Raw genomic sequence first — 25,971 nt, forward strand, 5'->3', positions numbered from 1 at the left:
GTAGAAATACTCTCATCCCCTAGGGTTCCTCCCTCACACTCCTCCCAAAATCTCAAGTTAAGGAGAGCACCCAGGTCACTCAATCTTTTCATTACCTACCAGGCTACACAATTCTGAACAGCTCCATCATGCTTCATGCCAGGTACTTTTCCCTTCCTTTCCCCTTTCAGTTTGCTTTTACGTATTGTCTTTACCACTAGAGTATAAACTCCCTGAGGGTGGGACACATAGTAAGGACTTAATAAATGCTCATAGACTGATGGTGTCTGAAAGCTAGGTGCCTCATCAGATAGAGTGCCAGGCGTTGAATCAAGATGACCTCAGTTAAAATCCAGCCTCAGAGACTTACTAGCTATATGACCTTGGACAAGTCACTTAGCCCTGTCTGCCTCATCTATAAAATGAACTGGAGAAGGAAATGGCAAACCCCTCCAATATCTTTGTCACAAAGATCGCAAATGGGTTATGGAAAGTCTAAAATGACTGAACACCAACATAGAATGACTTTAGCCTTTGTATCTCTAGTACCAAGCAATGTGAATGCTCTGGATTCATCAGGCCTTCCAGCCTTTACTGGAGGTGTCTTAGAGTTCTGAAAAAGCTGTCTCCTTCCTCTGAACTTGTCTCTCACCTGAAGGACTGACAATGCAGGAATGGGTACCTACTCCCAACCCTTTGCTTCTCTGGCCTGCCCTTTTGTCTCCAGGGAGCCTTCTGGGAGGCAAGGGAGCTCTGAAACTAATTTGACCCAGAAGGGACCAGGTGGAAGGTGCAAGGGGCAGGAGACAGGGGCTTTGTTCCAGCACTGCAAATTCTCCTTTTGCTGGAGACAGAAAAGGAAGGTTACGATACCTGTATAACTCTAAGGATTCTATGAGATTTGGGATTCATTAGACTTTTTCTCAGCTTGATTTCATTGTCAGTAAGAATTGAATGAGGCTTCCTTTGCAACCATGGGCAAACCATGTTCTTTCTTTGGAACCTCAGTTTCCTCCTTTGTAAAATCAAGTGTGATTTTAAAATGTAAATTGACTAGATGATCACTAAGGTTTCTTCTAGTTCTAAGGAGATATCTTAGGAGTATATGTATGGGCATGTGCAGGTATTTGTATGTATATGTGTATGTGTGGGCACACACATATATACATACATATGTATATATGCACATATATAGGTATATCTAAATTTGGAGTGGGCTTCAAGTCCCTTCTTAGCACCCCCATGCCAAAAGCATTTAACTATTGGTTAGATGTCAGAAATCAGGCTTCAAAGAACTTACCTCAGCACCTAGATATCAAGAGTAATTCATTTAAATAACAGTGATCAAATGGTGATGAGCCCTGGAGTATCTCTGTCTACCCCAGGGACGATATATACAGATAGGTACTAGTAGATAGAGTCCTGGGCCTGGAGTTGGAAAAACCTGAATTTATTTGGCCTCAGATATTGCTAGCTGCAGGACCTTTTGATAAGTCACTTTATCAGTCTAAGTTTCCTAACAATGGCACTTACTTCACAGGATGGTGGTTAGAATCAAATGGAAAACCATCTGTAATAACATCTGTGAAGTGCTTAACACAGTTCCTGGCACACAGTAGTAAATTCCCTTGTTCCCTTCCCTTGAAAGTTGGTCACTTTTAGTACTACTGGCCTTAAGGGTGATCTGCAGTATTTGTACCACATACAGATTCTCAGAGTTAAGGATCTGGGTTCAGAGAACATCTGACCTTGATAATCTTTGAGGCCTGTGATTCTATAAAAGCATAGAGGAGAGCTAGATTTGCTCTAGGGAAATACTACTTTGGCCCAAGGCACTGATTCCTTGGTAGTGACCATGAGCTGAGCATTGCTGAGGGTAACACCCAAACACTTAGAAACGATGGACATAAGACTTACTGTCACAGGCATCATGTTGGCATCACCAAGAGAAAACCGCTTTAGAGTTGTAATGTTTGCTTCCATTTGTCCGGGTTTCCCCTTTAGCACGGTCAGGATTGTCTTCAGCACAAGAGGTGAAGAGTCTATTTCTGAACTGACTGCTTTCCACATCTCTAGCACTGTACTGAAAAGTAGTTTCCCCACAAAAAAATAAAATAAATAAAAATCCATTGTATACATTAATCTTGCATTTGGCACACAACATGGAAATGTAACCAGGTTACCCACTGAGGTCATCTCACTACTTGAGATGTAGTGCCTGTAACAGCTGCCTTGTTTCATCCCACCTGGAACCTGCAGCCTCCATATGAGACCCAAAGCTCTATATCCTGGACCTGCAGGATCCATGTACTCATGTCCCTTTAGAATTGATACACTCATCTTTGGAGGTCCCTTTCCTAGGGCCAAACCTAGTTGATTGGAGATAGACTGAGTATGAACTAGTTCAATTAACCTTCTACAGCTAATGGCTTTCCTTAGCCAGACCATGCTTTACCTTTACATCTCATCTGTCTATCCACCGAGGACATCTCATTACCTGTTTGTTTTGCGTCCCTCCATTGCAAATATCAATCTCTACTACTTTCCACCTTTTGCTTTTGGCACAGTGAATCAACTCACTATCTCTATCATTCCCTAGATCTAAACTCCCTTCCCAGACCACTACTCTTCTACATGTATTATTTTCTGCCTATTAGAATGTAAATTCCCAAGAGTGGGAATTAACTGTCTTTTTTTTTTTCCCTTAATCCTCATTGTCTGGTACATAGTAAAGACTCAAAAAATAGTTTTTTCTTTTGTTCATTCAAGTGGAGGGACTGGTATCAGAAGCATACTTTTTTACACAACACAAATAATCATGTTGGAATCCCCAAACAGAGAGAATAATTTCTTTTTCCAATTGGTTTTGTGACTTGTCAACTTCTTGGAACTTCTTGGAAAAGGTTGTAACAAGATTCCATAGGAAAGTGAAGTTGGAAAATCCATTTTTCTCTCTTGCTTTTAAATATTGCCCAACCCATAGCCAGGGACTTCTGATTTATCACCCATGCATTCTGCTCCTCTAGGCAGGTGTACCTATGCATTTGGATCTACCACCATCCCCTGTCCAGTAGCTTGGATCCATATAAGGAGTCTCTGCCTCAGAAGAAATTGGTTGCATGTTAGGTCATTGGTTCTGCTGGTCCTGGTTCTTACTGTTCTCTTTCCTGAAATACTAATCCCTATTACCTAATCACTCTGTGCCAGCGTGTTTGATCCAATGCCCAGTCCCTCCGTGGGTAAATCTCCTAACTCCTATCATGTCTCATTCGTCCCTTGGTCCCTGCTACCTTTATGTTTTCTAGACTAGTGCTTTCTGTTTAATGTCATCGTGGACCACCATTACTCTCAGGTCTGCCTCCTTTTATCCTTCTTATATTATAGACTTTGGTCCAGCCTGTTACTTGGAACTCCATGGCCTAATTTGGAATTCCACTCTCCTCTTATGACTCCCTTGCATCAAGGCTCATAGTCATGACTTTGAATTACACTTCTTCACCTAGATAGGGCAGGACTACTTAATCTCTTAATTATTAAACTGCCCTCTCCAGATGCTCAGTGTTCAGGCTCCCTCTGGTCTAGAATCAGAAGCAAAGGAAAATTAGAACTGGAAGGGACTTTGGGCATCATTTAGGCTAATCACTTTATTTTCATATAAAAATACTCAGGCCCAAAGAAGGATAGTAACGTACAATGAGGTCACAGCTAGTATGTAAGCAGAGCCAGAGATACTGATTCCTATTGTACAATATGACCTCCCCAAATGGAAAATCCTAGTCCTACCCTCATTTGTTTTTGCCATTTAAGTCTTAATGTTGAGATTTGTTTATTTTTACCTGGAAACAGGGTTTAATTAAATTCAACTGGTTCTAATTATCCCATCTCTTTGTATTACCTTCACACTGATATACTACTGCCAATCAGTGGGTCAACTAGCATTTATGAAGCACCTTCTATGTGCCAAGCACTGTGCTAAGCACTTGGTATACAATGAAAGGCAAAAGACAGTTCCTGCTCTCAGGCTAATGGAGGAGATAACATGTAATCAATTCTGTATAAAAATCAGAGATAATCAAAAGAGAGCAGGCAATTGCCTTAAGGGGGATCAGGAATCTTGAGTGTTATTCTTTTCACGGAAAAAACTTTCCATACTTTAACTCCTCCCCTACCAGGCTCCCTGTTCAATTTTCTCTTGTACATTCCTATGCCCCACATTTTCCATTCTCAAATCTCTCAAGTCATATAGTCCTGGATCATATTAGAAAGTAGTTGGGGAACTAAAGTTTTCAGTTCATCTTACTAGTGGTAAGAGCCCTCTTCTTTGTTAATCAAAAGAATACTTTTCTCCATTCCAGTAGATGTTCCAAGACTTCCCTCAAGGAAAATAAGGAAATGCTCATTTGTCAGGAAATCCACTGCTATTTTAAGGTACGATGGTCTGTCCCTGAAGTACAGGCATCAAGAAAGCAACACTTACAAGTTCTAGGTGAACATATGCTTAATAAAAGAAATATTCTCACCTGTCTACTGGAAATGTATAATCCAAAAGTTGAAAGACAACTTTCTGAGGGCAGGTGCGAGTCAACAAGGTGACTGTCTGCAGTAATTGATGCCTTATACTGTTAGGTAACTTAATTTTCAGTTGCTTACGGATATAATCCACTATAAGAGCTGCCTGGAAGAGAAATAGTACATCAGAAACTATCTTCTCTCATATTCTTCCTATTGAGCTTCTTGAGGTTCTAGCAAAACTCCACAGAATTCACCTCTCTTTGGAAGATGGAAGTCAAGAACTGGAGGTAAGAATTTAAATGTCTTCATTCATCAACAGGAACAAGAGCAAACTGGGGAAAAGGGAAAACCAAAGCAGTTTATACCAAAAATATTATATTTAGGGAAGATGTAAACATGAAAGTCTTTGAATGATAAAATCAGATCCATTTATTGTAAAATTCCTTGAAAACATGTCTTAGAAAGTCAGTTCAGGTTCAATCTTCTATAGGAGGGTTTTCCTGACAACCTGATTTTTAATAATCTCTCCAGGGCTTAGCACAGTGCTTGGAACACAGCAGATACTTGATAAATGCTTATTGACTTGGCTGGAGGACTCAAATTACATATAAATGTTGTTTCCCTCTAGTAGAATCAAACTCTTTCATTTTGCCTTTCTAACTGTAGAACTTACTTGCATATAGTAAATACTTAAAAAATGCCTGATGTTTTTATAGTCAATTCTGTCATGCTCAGTGAAGTATGTCAGCTTCATGAAACCAGTTAAAATAACTTGTTGAACAACTCCATCTTTGTGTTATCCAGTATATTATCTTGATGCCAATGTTGATATGATTTGCATTTATAACATACGTTTCCCTATTTGATCTTCACAAAAATCCTCATCAGATTGGTAGTAGAAGTTTTACCTTTTCCTCTCACTCTCTCCTTAACTATCTACAGTCTGACTCTTCATTCAAGTGAAACCACTCTTTCATTTTTTTCCCATTAAACACATTTTCACATTAGTCATGTTGTACAGAAGAATTAAAAAGAATAGGAGAAACCATGAGAAATAAAAAACAAAACAAAACAAAACACAAAATAGCCTGCTTCACTCTGCACTTAGACTCCATAGTTCTTTCTCTGGATGTTGATGGCATTTTCCATCATGAGTCCTTTGGAATTGTTTTATATCCTTGCATTGCTGAGAAGGGCTAAGGCTGTCCAAATGTCATCGCACAATGTGATTGTTACTGTGTACAATGTTGTCCTGGTTCTACTCACCTCACTTAGCATCAGTTCATATAAGTCTGTCCAGGTTTTTCTAAAGTCTGCCTGTTCATCATTTCTTATAGCACAATAGTATTCCATTACATTTATATACCATAAAACTTGTTCAGTCATTCCCCAATTGATGGGCATCTCCTTGATTTCCAGTTTTGGGCCATCACAAAGAGAGCTGCTATAAATATTTTTGTACATGTGGGACTCTTTTCCATTTTTGTGATCTTTTTGGGATACAGTCCTAGAAGTGATATTGCATGCACATTTTTGCAGCCCTTTTGGCATAGTTCCAAATTGCTCTCCAGAATGGCTGGATCAGCTTATAGCTCCACCAAAAATGGATTAATGTTCCAACTTTCCCACATCTCCAACATTAATTATTTTCCTGTTTCACCATGGTAGCCAATCTAATAGGAGTGATGTGGTGCCTCAGAGTTGTTTTGATTTGTATCTCTCTAATCAATAGTGATTTAGAGCATTTTTTCATATGACTATAGATATCTTTGATTTCTTCCTGTGAAAATTACCTGTTCATATCCTTTGACCATTTATCAATTGAGGAATGACTTGTATTCTTATAAATTTGACTCAGTTCTCTATATATTTTAGAAATGAGGTCTTTATCACAGACACTAGTTGTAAAATTTTTTTTCGAGTTTTCTGCTTCCCTCCTAATCTTGGTTGCATTGACTTTGTGCAAAAACTTTTCAATTTATTGTAATCAAAATTATCCACTTTGCATTTCATAATGTTCTCTATTTCTTGTTTAGTTATAAATTCCTCCATTCTCCATAAATCTGACAGATAAACTATTTCTTGCTCCCATAATTTGTTTATAGCATCAGCCTTTATATGTAAATCATGTACCCATTTTGACTTAATTTGGCATATGGCGTCAGATGTTGGTCTATGCCCAGTTTCTGTTGTACTGTTTTCCAGTTTTCCCAACAGTTTTTGTCAAATAGTGAATTCTTATCCCAGAAGCTGGAGTCTTTGGGTTTATCAAGCAGTAGGTTGCTATAATCATTGACTACTCTATCTTGTGTACTTAACCTATTCCACTGATCTACGCTTCTATTTCTAAGCCAGTACCAAGTAGTTTTGATGATTGCTACTTTATAATGCAATTTATGATCTGGTATGGCTAGGCCACCTTCCCTAGCATTTCTTTAATTCCCTTGATATTCTGGACCTTTTGTTCTTCCAGATGAATTTTGATATTTTTACTAGTTCTATGGCATTGAATAAGTAAATTTATTTAGGTAGAATTGTCATTTTTATTATATTAGCTCCACTTATCCACGAGTAGCTTATGTTTTTTCAGTTATTTAGATCTGACTTTATTTGCATGAAAAGTGTTTTGTAATTGTGTTTATATAGTTCCTGGGTTTGTTTTGGCAGGTAGACTCCCAAATATGTTATAATGTCTACAGTAACTTTGTAAGTGCAATTTTTCTTTCTATCTCATGCTGCTGGGTTTTGTTAGTAATATATAGATATATAGAAATGTCGATGATTTATGTGGGTTTATTTTATATCCTGCAACTTTGCTAAAGTTGTTTATTATTTCAAGTAGTTTTTTACTTGATTCTCTAGGATTCTCCAAGTATATTATCATCTCATCTGCAAAGAGTGATAATTTAGTTTCTTCTTTGTCTATTCTAGTTTCTTCCACTTCTTTTTCTTCTCTTATTGCTAAAGCTAACATTTCTAGTACCATATTGAATAACAGTGGTGATAATGGACATCCTTATTTCACCCCTGATCTTATTGGAAATGTGTCTGGCTTATCGCCATTACATATAATGCTCAAAACCACTCTTACTAAGGTTATCAATGTTCACTTAATGGCCATACATAATGGCTTTTTCTTCATCTTCGTCCTTCACAACCACTCTGCATTTTTTCACACTATGGATTTTTCTCATTGATTCTGTCTTTTTGTTTTTGTGACATACCCTCTCCTGATTCTCCTGCCTATATGATTGGTCCTTAGTCACCTTTGCTGTATCTGTATCCAGGAGCCATCCATTAGCAGTATACTTCCCTCAAGGCTCTTTCCTAGACTCTCTTTTATTTTCTACTTACATACTATTTATCTTGGTTACCTCACTAGCTCCCATGGCATCTCTATAGATCCTCAGATTTATTTATCCAGCGCTAACCTCTATCCTGACCTCCAGTCTCACATCTACAACTGCTTAATGAACATATTGAGCTAGATGTTCCTTAGACATCTTAAACTCCACATGTCCAAAACTGAACTTATCCTTCTCGAAAGACTCCATCCTCTCCACAACCTCCATATTTCTGTTGAGGGCATCACCATCTGTTGAGGGCGGGCACCCAGATTTTCATTCCATGTATCATCCTTGATTCCTCATTCTCTTTCACTTTCCATAGCCAATTTGTTGCCCAAATCTTGCTGATTCTACACTTGCAAGATTTCTCATATGTACCTCTTTCTCTTTTCTGACATAGTCACCACCTTGATGTCAACCTTCAATACCCCATGTCTGGACTATTGCAATATAATTGGTTGCTTTCCCTCCCTTATCTCTCCCTACTCCAGTCTACTCTCCACTCAGCCATCAAAATGATCTTCCAAAGCCTACTTCTGACCATATCACTACTCTTCCATCTTCCCTCTCCAATCAAACTCCAGTGTCTCCCTCGCACCTCCAGAGTCAAATATAAAAGCCTTTCTTTGGCTTTTAAACCCATAATTTCTAACCCTTTTCTATTTGTCTAGGCTTCTTACACCTTACTCCCTCCCCCTCCATGCACCCTATGATTCAGTAAGACTGGACTCTTTGCTGTTCTTTGTACTAGACATTCCTCCTGACTCCATACATTTGCATTTTCTTTCCTACATGCATAGAAAGCTCTCTCTCTCTCTCTCTCTCTCTCTCTCTCTCTCTCTCTCTCTCTCTCTCTCTCTCTCTCCTTATCTGATGGCTTCCTTCAAGAGTTAAAGGTAGAAGACCTGGAAACAAGAATCAACTTCATTATTAAAGTCATATGATTTTAAGCATGTCCCTTAACATATCTCAGAGACTTGGTTTCCACATCTATTAAACAGAGATAATAATACTAGACAGATTCTAACTAACCTGAAAGAAATGGAATTTTTGCCTCAGGATCCTACACTTTCTTCCTGAAAAAGTGTCTTTCAATGATTCTTCTGCAAATCAACCACTATTCCTTATGTCTCAGCTGATGATTTATATGAAAACAATCATGCTCATGAGATTCTTTGGGATACCAGCTGAACCTTTTCAGTGAAAGAAATTATTAACAACCAATAATTTGGGGAGATTCTAAGCTCTCTTCTTCCAAAGTCCTGATTTTAAAAGTTTAGTCTCTTGAAGGACCTTACTTATGGTGAGATTCAATTAACTGTTCTCAATCTTGGTTAGGCCTCACCCAAACTTACAAAGAATTTCATCTAAGGTGAGGAACCCCAATGAGTTTCACTCAAACTTAGATGGAGACAAATTCTTTTGTCTAGATAACCCAGGGTTCGGGGATAGTCTGAGTACAGAGATAGTTTCTCTGTCCAACTGTGACATGATGTCACTCTCAGACCTTCATTTTAATATAGTTCATCTTCCATTGTGTTATCCAAACAGAGCTGATTGCCACTCAAGAATACTCTTTGAAGGGTATATGAACTGTGAGCCTGGTGCCATGATTATCTTTGGTCTAAGAGAGACAATCAAATGACCATCCATTTATTAATAACAGATTGGCTTTATTAATAAAATGATGAAATTGCCCTGAAACTATGTTTCTTGAACTTCTTGAATTATTATACTATCATGACAGTACCTCCAGTGGGGCTTGTTCTCTTCACAATAAACCTTTCTCCCTCACATACTATCTTCTGAACCAACATTATGCCTCTCCCCTGCACTGTTTCACATGATCCAGCTTGGACAATTGTGCTCTTAACTGGTTGCATGGCCCCTCTCACTCGAATGAATTTGTCCCAGTTTTGGTCTCAGCTAGGTATCGCTCTGATACTTAAAGTCCTTACTTCACAGGACCATTGTGAGGAAAGTCGTCTACAAACTGTAAAGTGATGAAGAAATATGTGCTAATGAATATATTGTAACAGGTTTAGTTATTTAAGCTTGAGCATGTGTGGTGGGGTATGGTGAATTCCTTTATAAAATGGAAACCTTATAAATAAATTGTATCTTTATCCTCTCAATAACAATCTAAGTTTCTCATGTTTATGCAGATGTTTGGAGGATCATAGAGTTAGAATGAAAAAGAATCTTAGAGATTATGGATGTTGGTGGCCTTAATTTATAGGTGAGGAATCTGATGGCCAGAGTGGTGAAGAGGTCTCACAGGTAGTATAGAGGGAGACCCAAGATTCAAACTCAGGTCCTCTGACTCCATGCTCTTTCTAATCTACCACATTGCCTTTGTTGTCCAATGTCCAGTAAAGACCCTGGCAATTGAGTGCCCTTGAAAATCTTATTTTCTGAGTACCAGTCAAAGAAAGGCAGAGAGCACAACACTCAGTCAGGAAGATCACAGTTTGCATCCTATCACAGGTAAAGCACATAACCTCTTTGGGCCTCAGTTTTCTCATATATAACATGACAGGGTTGGAGTAGATAACCTCTAAGGGTCACTTTCCAATTTTAAATCTATCATCCTATGAGTTATGACAAGAGAAAAGGACAGAAAAGAGGAGAATGTTTATTATGGTAGACTTCCCCCCACCGCAAAAAAACCCAACCCAAGTGTATCTGTACTTTGCTCTCATTAAGCAAGGCTCTTACCCTGGTCACTTTAGAGCCATAGTCTTCTAGAACAAGTCTCAACAAACTTGCTGCTTTTGTTGCAGTCTTCAATGGAGTATTGCAAAGTTTCTTCAGAAGACCATAGACAAAGTCATTCAGCAGGTATGGTGGCAAATATTCACCTACATACTGAAACCAAAAAGGAAATAGCCAATTAACCAGAGAGAAACCTGATTCCTTAGCATAAAGAATCTGCTTTATGATTCTTTCTCTAGAGCAAAATAAAGACAGAATATCTGCTTGGGGTGATGAATTGAGAAGAGAGCCAGAATACAATGGAGATAAGAGGGAATGTGGTACATTTACTTTTCTGCACCATGGTTGTGCCAACCCAGACTGAACATGGTTCTGGTGAGTGGAAATAAAGACTGACAGGAGTCTGGAGATAAAAGAGGTAGAATAGTAATAGGAATGCATTGAAAAGGACTTGGAGTGGAGATGGAAGGACTCTGCTCTTTCCTGTCACAATGATACCATGGAGAGAAGGATACAACACAGATATGTCAGTGTCTGAAATATGGAAGATGAAATTCATAGGAACTGAGCTATGTAACAAGGGTGGGTAAAAAAAAATCTGCTATATATTTGAGGAACCTGTTCTCATCATAACCTATGAAGTTTCCCCTTTTACAGAGGGAGTACTATGTGTGGTAAATAAAGTATTCAACTTGGATTCAGAAAGTCTTGGGTTCAAATTCTGCCTCAGACACTTAACAGTTGTTTGACTGTGAGCAAATCACTTAAACTCCCTTTCCTCTATTCCTTCAGCTCCAAGAAGAGAAGGTTGGATGCAATGGTTTCTAAAGTCCTTTCTCACACTAATTATATGATCCTATACTTTTGCAGTGCAAAAGTAGTGCACCTATCTTTCCTCATCTAGCAGTCTCCTTCACTAGTCTCACTAAAGGGGAGAAATACTACTCAGCTGATGTGGTTTGTTCTTCATTCTCAAAGAGGACTATGACATCAGGGAAATGATGACATGACTTGCACTTGACTTTGATTTGAATGAAGGAGGACTATGCAAAGTCACCAACCTCACTATCTCCTCCAGAGCCATCTGAATATTGATCAGGATAACTGGAGATGGCCCAGGATGCAGTGAGACACCTTGACTTTTTTTTTAAGTTATAAAGGTCATTGCCCATTCAGTGAATAGGTCTCTTTAAGAAATGAGTCAAGGGATGACCCCTTTAATAAAAATTTTTAAAAAATCAGTAGTCCTGATCGATTCCCAGTCACTGGATTCAGATGGCCCTGGAGGAGAAAGTGAGGCTGGTGATTTTGCACAACACTCCCTCCCTCAAAGTCAATTGCAAGTCATGTCATCATCTCCCTTATGTCATGATCCTCTTCAAGAAGGAAGGACAAACCACAGCCTGTGAGGAGTCTGAGCTGCATGAATGGGGACCTAGCTGGTCAGTTGCAGTTGGACAACACAGCTCCTTCTCTTCCCTCCCTTCTTACCTTAAGGTATTCTGACCAAAGGAAGGTAATTTTTGATGACCAAATGCTACCTAGTTAACTTGAGGTTTACTGACTAGATTTCTTTTCAAAGACCAAGCTTCAAACCCAATTCACTCTGGATCTCATGGATTGTACAACAATAGGTCCCTGTCCAAACACCACTTAATGGTTATTTTTTTGGTCCCTCCTGGCTCAGAGTAAAGGTAAATAGCAACTATTTGTCTTTTGGCCAGTAATTTTGATTTTTTTTTAATTAAAGGGACCATCCCTTGACTCACTTATTAAAGAGGACTATTCACTGAATGACTGTTGCCTCACCTAAAGTGAGAACTTGAAAAGACCTTAGCTTAAAAGGGCCAAGGTCTCCCACTGCATCCTGGGCCATCTCCAGTCCTCCTAACTCAGCTAATAATGACATTCATTTGCCTTCACTTTTGGACTATCACTTAAATCTAATTTACTTGCAAGTCAAGACATTCCCCTCCTGATACTACTGGTCCTCTTCAAGAAAGAAGGGAAAACAACACCATGATGAAAATATTGAGTGACTTATATTTCCTATTGACAATTAAAAATGCATAGAGAAACTCAAGAGAAAGATGACTAGCTTGGAGAAAGCCTCAAGATTATGGGATGTGAGTATTGGCTAATGGAACCTGGGTTATTCAGCTTGGGCAAAAGAAGAATTAGAAATGATATGACATCTTCCTTCAACTATTGAAGCACTGCCCTGTGGCAGAGAAATTCAATTTCCTCTGCTTAAACCTAAAGGATAATGGATGAAAGCTGCTAGACAGGCTGACTGAGGTAACTTCCTAATGATCAAAGCTATTCAAAAGTGTACTCACTACCTTTTGAAGTTGAGGGCTCTATAAGGAAAGGATACAAAAAAAAAAAAAACGATCCCAAAGTTTTAGACTTGGAAGAGACCTCAGCAACCAGCCAGAGCAATTTATGTTAGAAAAAGAATCCCCATTGGTAAATACCCCCAAAGATGTCATCCAGGCATTGTTTTAAGCTGAGGAGAAACTCACAACCCCCTCATCCACCCATTCCACAAATACATAGGCTAGGAACCCCCTCCTGGATTGGTTGTCAGAGACACTCTGGAGCATACTTTATAAGACATTAATTCTATATGCTTCATAGTTAAATTGGAAAACAAGAAAACCCTTTGGGATTATACCGTGAGTCTTTAATTTCTATTGGCTGAAATGCCACAGCATCTGGGACTGGGGTGAAGGAAGGGGTATTGAGGCTAGGCATTTCTTCTTTTCTAGAGAGAAAGGCAAGCTGATAAAATCATAGACAAAGAGAGGGAGAGTGAAGGAAGGAGACTAGAGAGAAGAAAAAGACCCACCCTAGGAGCCCAGGATATGGAGACAGGGCAATCCATGAGGTTTATTGACTGTTCCTTTCAAAAATGAGGAGGAAAAATAAAGCTAGGCCCTACAGGGACTTTGTGGACTACATTTGTGTCCTCAGTTTCCAGCATACTACCTTGATTACAGTCCTTGCTCCACATAGGTTTCTTGTTTTGAATTTAATGGTTAACTCAAGTATGATAAAACAGAAGATACACCTGTTGTTGTTGTTCGGCTTTCCTTTTAGAAGATATAATTGTGATATAATGGGGTGATGTCTTGACTTCCGGGTGAATTTGATTTAAGTGAGACAGAGTTGTACAAAGTCATCAGCTTCATTCTCTCTTCCAGAGTCATCAAAGTTCAGCAGTAGGACAAAAATCGGGATGACTGGTGATGATCTGGAATGCAGACCATGGTGTCTTTGATATGTGACCAAGCTCTGAGAGCTCCACAGTGCCTGCTTCAAATGCCTTGATGGTCTTTGGAACAAATTATTCTCATTTGCTTGTTGTGCAAGGGGAAGTCTAAACATGGTGGGGGTAGGCTTTTTTCAAGGTTTACTGCATTCTACCTTTGGTGTCTATCCCTTTCACCCACCTCTCACTTGTGGCTCTCAGAATTTTATACTTGAGGAAACAACTCTGAGAAGTGATTTGATTTCCCAGTGGTCACAAAGGTAGCAAGTGTTAGAGCTGGAAAACTATCAGGTTTTGTTACTCCAAATATAGCACTTTCTTTACTATAAAATCTCAAACATTACAAAATTTTGAGTTCTACTCAATTTCTGTCTACCTCAGTTTCTAACCTTTTTTTTTTGAGGTAATATAGCATGTATATATAGCATGAGGTAACTTAGCATGCAGCATAGGGTAGGGGAGAAAGTGACTGTCCTTCAAGTCAGGAAGACCTGGGCTCAAATTCTGCCTCTGGAATATACGAGATTTGTAACCCTGAACAATTCGTGTAACCTCTCCTTGTCTCCAGGAAATTCTCTACTTTAGCAATGAATTGCCTGTTGTCATTAGTGAAGGACATTGCATGTATTCGTCTTTCTTTGCCAAAGAAGACCATGCCATGAGAGAAATGATGACATGACTTGCACTTGACTTTGCTTTGAGTGAGGGAGGGCTGTGCAGGTCACCAGCTTCACTTCTCCTCCAGAGCCATCTGAATCCAGTGACCAGATATTCAACAGGGTAACTGGAGATGACCCAGGATGAGGCAATGAGGGTTAAGTGACTTGCCCAAGGTCACACAGTTAGTAAGTGTCAAGTGTCTGAGGTGAGATTTGAACTCAGGTCCTCCTGTCTCCTGCACTAGTGCTCTATCCATTGCACCACCTAGCTGCCCTCAGTGAAGGACATTACCACACAAGGAGTTACCTATACCAATGAGAAATAGATCCTTCCTTCATACCTCCTCAAAGAATTGTGTTAGAAACATTCAAATAAGAGTGATTTGAACAATGTTGTGCCATTAAACATGATTCAATGCTTAGTCTACAGGATATAAATCATCAATGGTTGAATTACCATGGCGATAGCAGCATTGTTTCTCTGAAACATGGTAGGCACGAACTCATTTTCAAAAGGGGCAGAACAACTGCAGTTTTCTGGCAAATGAAGCTCCATCATCATATATGCACACAAATCCTCTGTAGAGAAAAAGGGTTCACATCAATGTTATTGTTTTCACTTAGGGGGGAAGAACTATAATGTTTAATCCTCTCCCTGGATGATCCAGCAATTTGCATTAATTTTCTGAATGATGCTGACTTCACTGCTAGATTAGGTGTATAAAATGGCCTAGATTCATAGAACCAGTGCTTTGAAAGAGAGTAGTTTGGCCTCTAAGAAGTCAGGCTGTAGTTTAAGGAAATTGGGAGATTATGTGACTGATCCCACATTCCAGAGGCTTTCAGATGAGCTGTTTCTATGGCTCTTGATCTGTGTGAAGAAATGTTTAAAACAATACCACCACCACTTGAGAGAATCAATGGTAGCCCAGCAGTTTGGGAAACAGAGTGGGTAGCAGTCAATAAAAGCTGGAATGGATCCATTGAAAGAGTTTTATTGGGAGTCTGCTAGAGTTATGGATTTAGAGATGGAGGGGACATTAAATGTTACCTGGTCTAACTCCACAATTTTACAAATGAGGAAACTGAGGCCCAAGAGGTTCAATGGCTTGCCCAAGGTGTTGACAGAGCTGAGATTTTTAACCAGTGTCCATTGACTCAAAATATAGTGCTCTTTCCACCAAACAGTACTGTTATACGTTGAAGTAGTATATCATAAAACCAGCTAGGTGAAACCACTAGCCTGCCATCAGGAATGCTCATCTTCCTCATTTGAAATCTGGTCTCACATACTTACTAGCTGTGTGACCCTGGCAAGTCATTTAACCCTGTTTGCCTCAGTTTCCTCATATGTAAAATGAGTTAGAGAAAGAAATGACGAATTGCTTCTGTATCTTTGCCAAGAAAGCCCCAAATCAGGTCAGGAGAAGTCAGACAAGACTGAAAAAAAAAGCAGTGTCAAATATTAAAATATCCTTCCCCCATGAAACAGTGGAATATTTATTCCTTGGTATCAGACTGGAACATGTGGGGAGAATCTGATTATTCTCTGTGGGGCTTTGAATTTTTCAACTTCTAGTTAACTACTTATAAGTTTTAGTATTTTAGGCAAAGGCAAATTTCAGTGACTGTGGTGGAGAATTCAAGCATTAACTGTAGGGAAAGAGTGACAATAATAAAGGAGGTATCCCTCTTTATACCTTTTCCTTCATGCATGCATATATGCTTGTATGTGTATATGTATACACTTATGTGTGTATGTATGGGTGTGCATACATGTATATGTGCATGTACATGTATTCAGCGATCAATTTTTTGTTTTAAACCTAACCTTTGTTCCCAAATACATCCCATCTCTCTCTTCTCCCCTTTATCACTTTGTAGGTATAAGGGTATGAAAGTGGGAGAGAAGCTGGGGGAAAGCAAACACATTCACAGTTGCCTGTAGGGACATGTCATGAAGTCTGGGGCCCTAGAAGATGCCCAATAGAAACCTGATGGGGAAAATAGCACTCCCATTCTAGCCCCACATCTTCTTCAAAGCTCTCCTAAGTACAAGATGTTACAGACTGGAGAATCAATTAGAATATGACCATCTTCAAAATCCCAAAAGATAAGTGATTCTTCTGGGAGATTTTAGAAAAAGAAAAACAAAAACTGATGTCCAGGTCTTGTGAATGTGTAAAAAAATATTAATAAAAAGTGTCAGTCTTGGGGGTGGAGCCAAGAGGGCAGAGTAGAAGGATGAACCTGCTCTAGCTCTCCCCCTGCCCATAACCCATAAAATACCTATAAAAATGACTCTACACATACTCTAGAGCAGCAGAAGCCACAAAATGACAGAGTGAAACAGATTTCCAGTCCAATTCAGCCTGTGAGGCTGACAGGAAGAGTCTATAACACCAGGCTTGGAGTGGAGCACAGCCCAGCATGGGTCATACAACATGGACAGGACTGGAGCAGGCTTCAGGGAGCAAAATCATGGGTAGAAGCTGCCATTCCCAGATTTCTCAACCCACAGACATCAAAGACAGCTTCAAAGGGCAGTAAGAAAGCTCTTTCATTGATGTGAGAGGGGAGCACATTCCAGTCCCAGGGTGGTAATAGCCACTGTGGCAGCAGCTCAGCTTCTACTTTTGGAGACCTCAGCCTAAAGACCCTGGGGGAATTGAGTAGCTGATATGGGCCTCAGTACTGAGTGGCAGTCCTGGGATGAGAAAGACCACTGGCATGGTGGAGCTGGTGGTGGTTGTGGAGAGGGAACCCTACTCACAGTTCCAGGGCAGAAAAAAGTGCTTGTGGTTACTCACAGACCAGAAGAGGAGTAAACTCATCTCCCTTGATTGTGCCACTTTGGAGGAACTGAGAACTTATAGGTCTCTAGAGATATCTCAGAGAACAGCTGCACAAAACCTCTATAGTCTCTACTATACCCTCACTTGACAAAAAGCTCAAAAGTCAAGTAACTGGATGGGAAAATGACCAAAAAGGGGGAAAAAATAAGACTATAGAAGGTTATTCTCTCAGTGAACAGGTATTTTCTTCCATTCTTTCAGATGAGGAAGAACAAAGCATACCACTGGAAGAAGACATCAAAGTCAAGGTTTCTATATCAAAAACCTCCAAAAAAATATGCAGCGGTCTCAGGCCATGGAAGAGCTCCTAAAGGATTTTGAAAATCAAGTAAGAGGAAAGCGAGTCAATAGCTTGCTAAAGGAGACTCAAAGAAATGCTGAAGAAAATAACACCTTTAAAAATAGACTAACCCAAATGACAAAAGAGGCCAAAAAGTCAATGAGGAGAAGAATGCTTTGAAAAGCAGAATTGGCCAAATGGAAAAGGAGGTTCAAAAGCTCACTGAAGAAAATGGTTCTTTAAAACTTAGAATGGGGCAGATAGAAGCTAATTATTTTATGAGAAACCAAGAAATTATAAAAGAAAACTAAAATATGAAAAAATAGAAGACAATATGGAATATCTCAATAGAAAAACAACTGAACTAGAAAATAGATCTAGGAGAGAGAATTTAAAAATTATTGGTCTACCTGAAAACCATGATCAAAAAAAGAGCCTAGATATCATTTTCCAAAAAATTATCAAGGAAAACTGCCCTGATATTCTAGAACTAGAGGGTAAAATAGAAATAAAAAGATTTCATTGTTCACCTCCTGAAAGAGATCCCAAAAGAAAAACTCCTAGTAATATTGTAGCCAGATCCAGAGTTACCAGATCAAGAAGAAAATATTATAAGCAGCCAGAAAGAAACAATTCAAGTATTGTGGAAATAAAATCAGGATAACACAGGATTTAACAAGCTTCTATACTAAGGGATCAGAGGGCTAGGAATATGATATTCCAGAGGTCAAAGGAGATAGGATAAAAACCAAGAATCACCTACCCAGCAAAACTGAGTATAATACTTCGTGGGAAGAAATGGAATTTCAATGAAATAGAGGACTTCCATGCATTCTTGTTGAAAAGACCAGAGCTGAATAGAAAATTTGACTTTCAAATACAAGAATCAAGAGAAACATGAAAAGGTAAACAGGAAAGAGAAACCTTAAGAAACTCATTAAAGTTGAACTGTTTACATTCCTACATGGAAAGAGCTTACTTGTAATTCATGAGACCTTTCTCATTATTAGAGTAGTTAGAGGGAATATACATATGTGTGTGTTTGTGTGTGTGTGTGTGTGCATAAATATATATGTAGGTGCATATGGGTATGTATGTATGTGTATATTATATATGCATAGGTATGTATATGTACATGGGTGTATGTGTGTATGTATATATATGGGTGTATGTGTGTGCACACACACATACACACACAGATAGAGAACACAGGGTGAACTGAATATGAAGGGAGAATACCTAAAAAAAATAAAATTTACTGTTGAATGTAATGTACTAGGAGTAAGAGAAAGGGAGAGGTAGAATGGAGCAAATCATCTCACATAAAAGAAGGGAGAAAAGGCTTTTACAATGGAGGGGAAGAGCGGGGAGATAAAAGGAAATAAGCTAGCCTTATTCTTATGGGATTTGGCTTAAGGAGGAATAACACACACTCAATTGGATATGGAAATCTATTTTACCCTGCAGGAAGGCAAGGGGGAAAGGGAGAAAATGAAATAAATTTGGGGCAGGATAGGACAGAGGGAAATGTGGTTAGTCTTTTACAACATAACTATTATGGAATTTGCATTGTCACACATGTATGACCTATATTGAATCGCTTGCTTTCTCAGTGAGGGTGGGTGGGGAGGGAGGGAGAGAAGATGGAACTCAAAGCTTTAATAACAAATATTAAAAATTGTTTTAGCATACAACTGGAAATTGAGATATACAGGCAATGGAGAATAGAAATCCATTTTGCCCTATAGGAAAATAAAGGGGAAAGGGGATGAAAGAAGGGTGGGTAATAGAAGAGAGGACAGACTGGAGGAAGAGGTGGATGGGGTGCATGCTGTCCTGGGGTGGGGGTGGGGAGAGATTGGGAGAAAATGTTGACTTGAAATTCTTGTAGAAGTGAATGTGGAGAACTAAAAAATAAATAAATCATATATGTATGTGTGTGTGTGTGTGTGTGTGTGTGTGTGTGTATCAGTGTGTTTGTATGTGTGTATTAGTCTTAGGACAGTGCAGGCTATCAGAGAAACTCAGACGTAGAAGTTACACTAACAGGTTTGAGTAGAAGAGCCCATCCCAATCTTTGCCCCTGTTGGAACAACCATGATGGCTGAGACACCTCTCTTACCATTCTGGTATTTTACAATGCAGAGGAGGTAATATATTGCCAAAGAAGATGGGACGACAATTGACAAATCATCATGATTGCATAACATGGCCAGTTCTGTCGCCAGGTGACCCATACATGGAGCATCAACACTTGTCTGAGAGAGAGAGACAGAGAGAGAATGTAGCTATTTGAATATCCTTGCTATATAACATGGATCATATCTCAAAGGGCAGACACCAACACCAGATGATGTTCACAATGAATGACTAATTTAATTGTGAATTAGTCATTTAATTATGGTTAATGAATTGCTAGAATACTATTAGAAATCTGGCAAGCTATTTCTGTATTCGGGGCAGATGTCTGCAGCAGTAGGTGATGGGGTTCATCTGGATTATTGCTGCTGGGAGGTAGCAAATGCCCTGGGACACAATGAGCCTTCAAAGCTGCTAAAAGGGGAGAAAGCACCCCAGAATGAGGCTACTTTAGCCAGAGCATTGGCACCAGGCAGAGGAAGGAGCATACTTGGGAGAGACTTTTGACAATATTAGGGGTTGGAGGAGTCCAGGGAAGGAAGTAACCCTGGGAAGGTGCTGTTGTCTAAATTTTCTGCCATGTCACTAAACCCAAGTCACCCTACCTAGTTACAGCTTTGAGTTCCATACATTAGGCAGAGTTTATAGAAGTAGTCTCAATGCTCTCATCTTCATGAATAACAAAGTATAGTTTACACCAGAAGTCTTTAGATAAATCTCTTTATAACCTCTCGGAATAATCTGACTCATAGATGAGGGAGAATCGCTACTAGAAAATTCATGACATTACTTGCCTACACTTACTTTCTATCCCACCTCCAGAATAGATTAGATTTTAAAAGTTTCTAATCTAATCTAACAGATTAGATGAGAATAGTTTGATTAGAACAGAGAGTAAAGGTGAATAATGGCAGGAATTTTCCAGGTGGGATTTTTCGCTATAGATTGTTCAAAATAACCTATTCAAAATAGTTTCCTTCCTATGCCAAGAAAAAGCAGAAGGGTCTCGATGGTTTGTCTAGTTGTGGGCAGAGCTCATATTATGATCCAAACATGGTCCTCTTTAAGAAGGGTAGAGAGAAGGACATATACGCAGGTCTCAATTTACAATCAGCTGACATGCTGTTTATGTGCCTATGGTCAGCCTATCCATTGCTAGTACATGACCTTTCTCTAGAGCTGCCAAGCAAGAATGGGTTCCTTGGGCCACTGTGTTTCTTTTGCTGGTGCAAAGCCAATGTAGAGGTGAGGGCCCAAAGCAGAATGTTTAAGCCTCCAGTTAGGTCTCTTACTTCATCACAGAAAGAATTTTCATCATAGAAGCAGTGATGTGCATGATGGCTCCTATCTTAGGATAACCAGCCCCACAAAATCATATTTAATTTACGGTGTAAGGGGAAGGCACCATTTAACTAAGAAAATGCTTTTGTCAGAACTTAAACAGGGGTGTGGAATCTACAGCCTTGAGGCTGCATGTGGCCCTCTGCGGCTGAATCCAAACTTCACAGAACAAATACTGTGAAAAAAAACTGTGAAGTTTGGATTCAGGCAAGGGCCACATTTAAGGACCTAGAGGGTCACATGTGTCCCCACTCCTGCATCCTAATCCATCGTGCGTAAGAGAGGTTCCCAGCATTGATTTCTTTCACAAACCTCTTTCCGAAATAGCAAAAACGTGTTGTGAACCCTCATGGTAATTTAACAGCCTGCTCATAATATTTTGCAATTATTTACTTGGTTAAGGTGTCAGTCATTTTTAGTGCAAACCCTTTGGACCTTTGCAGTTTGGAGTTTTGAAAATCACCAAAAGGGCACCAGTAACGTATAACTTTGTTTCCAAAGAAAAATATGTTCTAAATTCCAAATATCCCGCTTTATAAAGGGATTGCTTAACATTAACCATAGCCTAGATAGCTAGGACAGAAGAGGGACAATCATTATCCACTCTAGTTCATGCTCATAAGAAGTTTTGTAGAAGACACATCCACTACTGAGGCATTTACATGAGGTATTCATGGAGGTGTCCAAACTACTCCATTGGGAACACTAGGTGATGCAGAAGTACTTGAGGCTTAAAGATTCTTTTTCTAGTGGTTCATGCCATCAGAAGCAAGGCTCTCAGGCATGCTTTTCTGTCTATTGAGAAAATAGGCAGAAGGACTGGGCTGGAGGATTGGGTGAGCACTTCAGAAATACAGTCTGCAGAACTAGGTAGCAAAGGAATCTCTTATGACTTACACGCCCCTTTATTTTTCTGGATGAAAACTTTAAGACTCTGCCTATGATGTTCATGACTCGTTCCTGCAAGTAACTGGTCTCTCTGTTCATCCATATGATCATTTCCTGTTGGGAATGCAAGAGAAGTAAAAGAATGAACATTAGATCAGGAGTTAGAAATAGGGTGGACTCCCAGCTCTACCCACTGGGTAACTTTGGCAAAGGCCTTAACCTCTGTGGTCCTCAGCAAAATGAGATAGGTTAATTGAGGGTTATAGGGATTGATCATGGCCCTATACTTCAGAGGATATCTAGTTCAAATCCTCACCTCCAACCCCTTTGATTTTACAGATGAAGAAACTAAGGTCCAGAGATATTAAGTGATAATAACAGAACATTAATCAATAACATTAACATTATAAATAGTAAATATTAATAGCGTTCATAATAACACATTGCTTTTAGTTTTAGTTTTAGTTTTTTCTTTTTTAAAATTCTTTTTGAACTTAAATACATAAAGACAAAAAGAGAATATTTTCATGTGCACAGCACAGTATAAAAAGATGATTCCCTATAAGTACTACACATAATTTTCAAAGCTACTCTGCTTTCTATGCTTCCTTTGAAATTTTCTTTTATTCTATGCTATGCACTTTTTATATTTTCCCTCCCTCTCTCCCCTGACCTAGATATAGCTAACATTAGAATATGTGTGTGTAAATATATATATACATACACATAAATATGTATGTACATGTGTATGCACACACATATATATGTATATGTGTGTACATATGCATGTGCTTATGTATATGTAAAACCATACTACATATACGTCTATTTATTAGTTCTTTTTCTAGAGGCAGATGGCAGCATATTTCTTCATATGTTCTTTGTGGCTGATTTATTTATAACATTCAAAATTAGTCACTCAAAGTTGTTCTTAAAACAACATTGCTGTTAAAGTAAACATCGTTTTCCTGGTTCTGCTCATTATTCATTATTTCATACAAATCTTTCCTTTTTTGTTTATATCATCAAGCTTATCATTTCTTATAGCACAGTAGTGTTCCATTATGATCACATACCTGAAACTTATTTAGTCATTCCTCAATTGAGGGGCATCCTCACAATTTCCACTTCTTTGCCACCACAAAGAGAGCTGCTATAAATATTTTAGAATATATATGTTCTTTTCCTTTCCCTTTAATCATCTTGGGAGACACACCTAATAGTGATATTGCTGAACAAAGGGTATAGACAGTTTAATAACTCTTTGGGCCTAATTGCAGATTTCTCTCCAAAATTCTTGAATTAGTCCACAGTTCCACCAACAGTAAATTAGTATTCTAATTTTTCCACATCCTCCCACCATTTGTTTCTTTCCTCTTCTATCATTTTAGCCAATATGAGAAGTATGAGATGGTAAAGTTGATTTAAAACATTTTTTTCATATAGCTATAAATTGTTTTGATTTTTTCATCAGAAAACTGCCTGTCCATATCCTTTGACCATTTGTCAGTTGGGCAATTGTATTCTTATAGATTTGACAAAGTTATTTATGTTTTATTTGAAACATGAGACTGAGTAAATGTCTATAAAATTTTCCTTTTTTGCTTTCTTTCTAATTTTGGCTGCATTGTTTTTATTTGTACAAAAATTTTAATGTACTGTAATCAAAATTATCCATTTCATATCTCCTAATGCTCTTTATTTCTTGTTTATCATAAATTGTTTGTCTATCCATAAGTCTGATAGGTTCCGTGTTCTAATTTTCTTGTGATATCTCCCTTTACAGTTAGGTCATGTATCCATTTTGACTTTGTCTTGGTAAATGTTTTAAGATATTGGTCGATGCCCAATTTCTGCCATACTGCTTTCCAGTTTTCCCAACAATTTTTACCAAATAATTAATTCTTATCCCTTATATTTAAGGCTTTACATTTGCCAAACATAACGTTACTGTAATCATTTGCTGCTGTGCATTGTATGTCTCCTCTGTTCCACTGATCTACCTTTCTACTTCTTAGCCAGTACCGGAGAGTTTTGATAGTTACTTTCTTTACATTTTCTTCTTTTACATTTCTTCCTTTACATTTTTTATTTGTTCTTTTGATATTCTTTACATTTTGTTCTTCCAAATGAATTTTGTTATTATTTTTTCTAACTCAGCAAAATAATTTTTGGTAACTTAATTGGAATGCCATTAAATAAATAGGTTAGGTACAATTGTCATTTTTGTTATATTGGCCCTAACTATCCATGAACTATTAATATTTCTCCAATTATTTAAATCTGATTTTATTTGTACTTACTGAAAAGCTGTTCCCCTCCCCCCACTTTTTTTTTAGATAAAGTTTTTCTCCGAACGTTCATTTAGTTCAATTGAAATCAACTTCTACTCCGTACCTCCTTGTTATAGCTTAAGCAATACTCCTAAAGTCAACCCTCATAGGAGACAAGAAAGTACCCTTGAAGTTCCCACAAAGATTTATTTAAGTTTATCCCATTTGTAGGGATGATAAAACATATGAGCTCTCTCGCTTCAATCATAATGATAGCTAGCATATATATGTACATATAATATATATACATATATATGTACCATATATGTGTGTAATATGTATATAGCACTTTTAAGATTTATGAAGCAATTTACAAATATTTCATTTTATCCTTATGGTAAAATTAGGGGTTAGATGCTTTTATTATCCCTATTTTACAGAAGAGGAAACTGAGGCAGAGGTTAAGTGACTTGCCCAAGTTTACACAGCTAGTGAGTGTCTGTCTGTAAATGGATTTGAAGTTGGCTATTACTGACTACAGGCCACATGTTCAATAAGAGCCTCTTGAAATGTAGGTTTGGATGAGTTTTTAAAATGTAGGCATGACAATTAAGCTACTCCTTCTCATGATCATGGTTTCAGTTTTATCTGAGTCCCGAGAGACTTCTTGAAAAATTATCCCTTAACATGCTTAATTTTACCCTGGTCTGCAAAGGAATGTCCCTCTACCTTGACTGAATGCTCAGAAAACATCTGTGATTTTTGTCCCTGCAACAAGGCCAGAGTTCCTCAATTTTCATAGATCTTCTTGGTGGAGACCAGGGCATCTGCTATGAGCACTACCACACAAAGCAACCCTCTGATTGTCACCAGCATTAGAATTACCACATTGGATCAGAACCAGAGTCTTCCAACCCAAGTCTACGTCTGAATATGATATGGATCAAGGGGTGGGGCATTCTGGGGTATTTACCAAAGGTGATATTGTCAAATATTAGTACATGTATAGATTGTTAGCCATGATATGGGGCCTCACTTTGTCTTCATTAGCTCTGTGCATGCTGGAGAGCAAGAGCAAACTAAGGTACATAAATTTGTGGAGAATGTACATATGTGTATAGGAAGTGTTTATTACGTGCTATACAATATATTTTGTGGTTCAGTCATTTTTTTAGTCATGCCCAACTTTTTGTGACCCCAACTGGGGTTTTCTTGGCAAAGATACTAGAATGGTTTGCAATTTCCTTCTCTGGCTCATTTTTATAGATGAGGAATTGAGACAGAGTTAAGTGATTTACCCAGGGTTACATAGTCTGAGGCTGGATTTGAATCTTGAAAGAGGAGTCTTCCTGACTTCAAATCTGACTTCAAACCACTCTATTCAGTGTGCTACCTGTGCCCATATAACATACACATATACACACATATACATACACACACATATATATACACCCACACACACATATGTATATAAATGCACACATATATGTGTGTACACAAACATCATATAGCACAAAAAAGCATAGTATAATAAAAAGAATTGCCACTTGGAATCTAAACACCTGAATTCGAGTCCTAGCTCAGACACTGATGATCTGTGTGGTTTTGAGCGAGCCCTTTAGCCTCTTTCCAAATTTCAATTTACCCATCTATGAAATGGAGCTAATAATACTTAGCCTGCTTCCTTCATAGGTCTGTCCTAAAATGAT

The 25,971-nt window shown here is 38.5% G+C and overlaps 1 protein-coding gene across 7 annotated transcripts in view; it reads right to left on the reverse strand.

Annotated features, from left to right (window-relative positions):
- MROH9 (maestro heat like repeat family member 9) overlaps positions 1 to 25,971 on the reverse strand; it is a 72,472-nt gene that overhangs the window by 31,875 nt on the left and 14,626 nt on the right. For all 7 annotated transcript variants that reach the window (XM_072648672.1, XM_072648669.1, XM_072648671.1 and 4 more), the window contains 6 exons: positions 21,999 to 22,103; positions 19,744 to 19,879; positions 14,944 to 15,065; positions 10,557 to 10,706; positions 4,500 to 4,654; positions 1,897 to 2,062 (listed from right to left, as the gene is read on the reverse strand). In XM_072648672.1, coding sequence (XP_072504773.1) covers positions 1,897 to 2,062; positions 4,500 to 4,654; positions 10,557 to 10,706; positions 14,944 to 15,065; positions 19,744 to 19,879; positions 21,999 to 22,103 — 834 coding nt within the window. The remainder of the gene's footprint in view (positions 1 to 1,896; positions 2,063 to 4,499; positions 4,655 to 10,556; positions 10,707 to 14,943; positions 15,066 to 19,743; positions 19,880 to 21,998; positions 22,104 to 25,971) is intronic.

The sequence above is a fragment of the Notamacropus eugenii genome, chromosome 2, assembly GCF_028372415.1.
Source record: "Notamacropus eugenii isolate mMacEug1 chromosome 2, mMacEug1.pri_v2, whole genome shotgun sequence".
NCBI classification, from domain to species: domain Eukaryota; kingdom Metazoa; phylum Chordata; class Mammalia; order Diprotodontia; family Macropodidae; genus Notamacropus; species Notamacropus eugenii.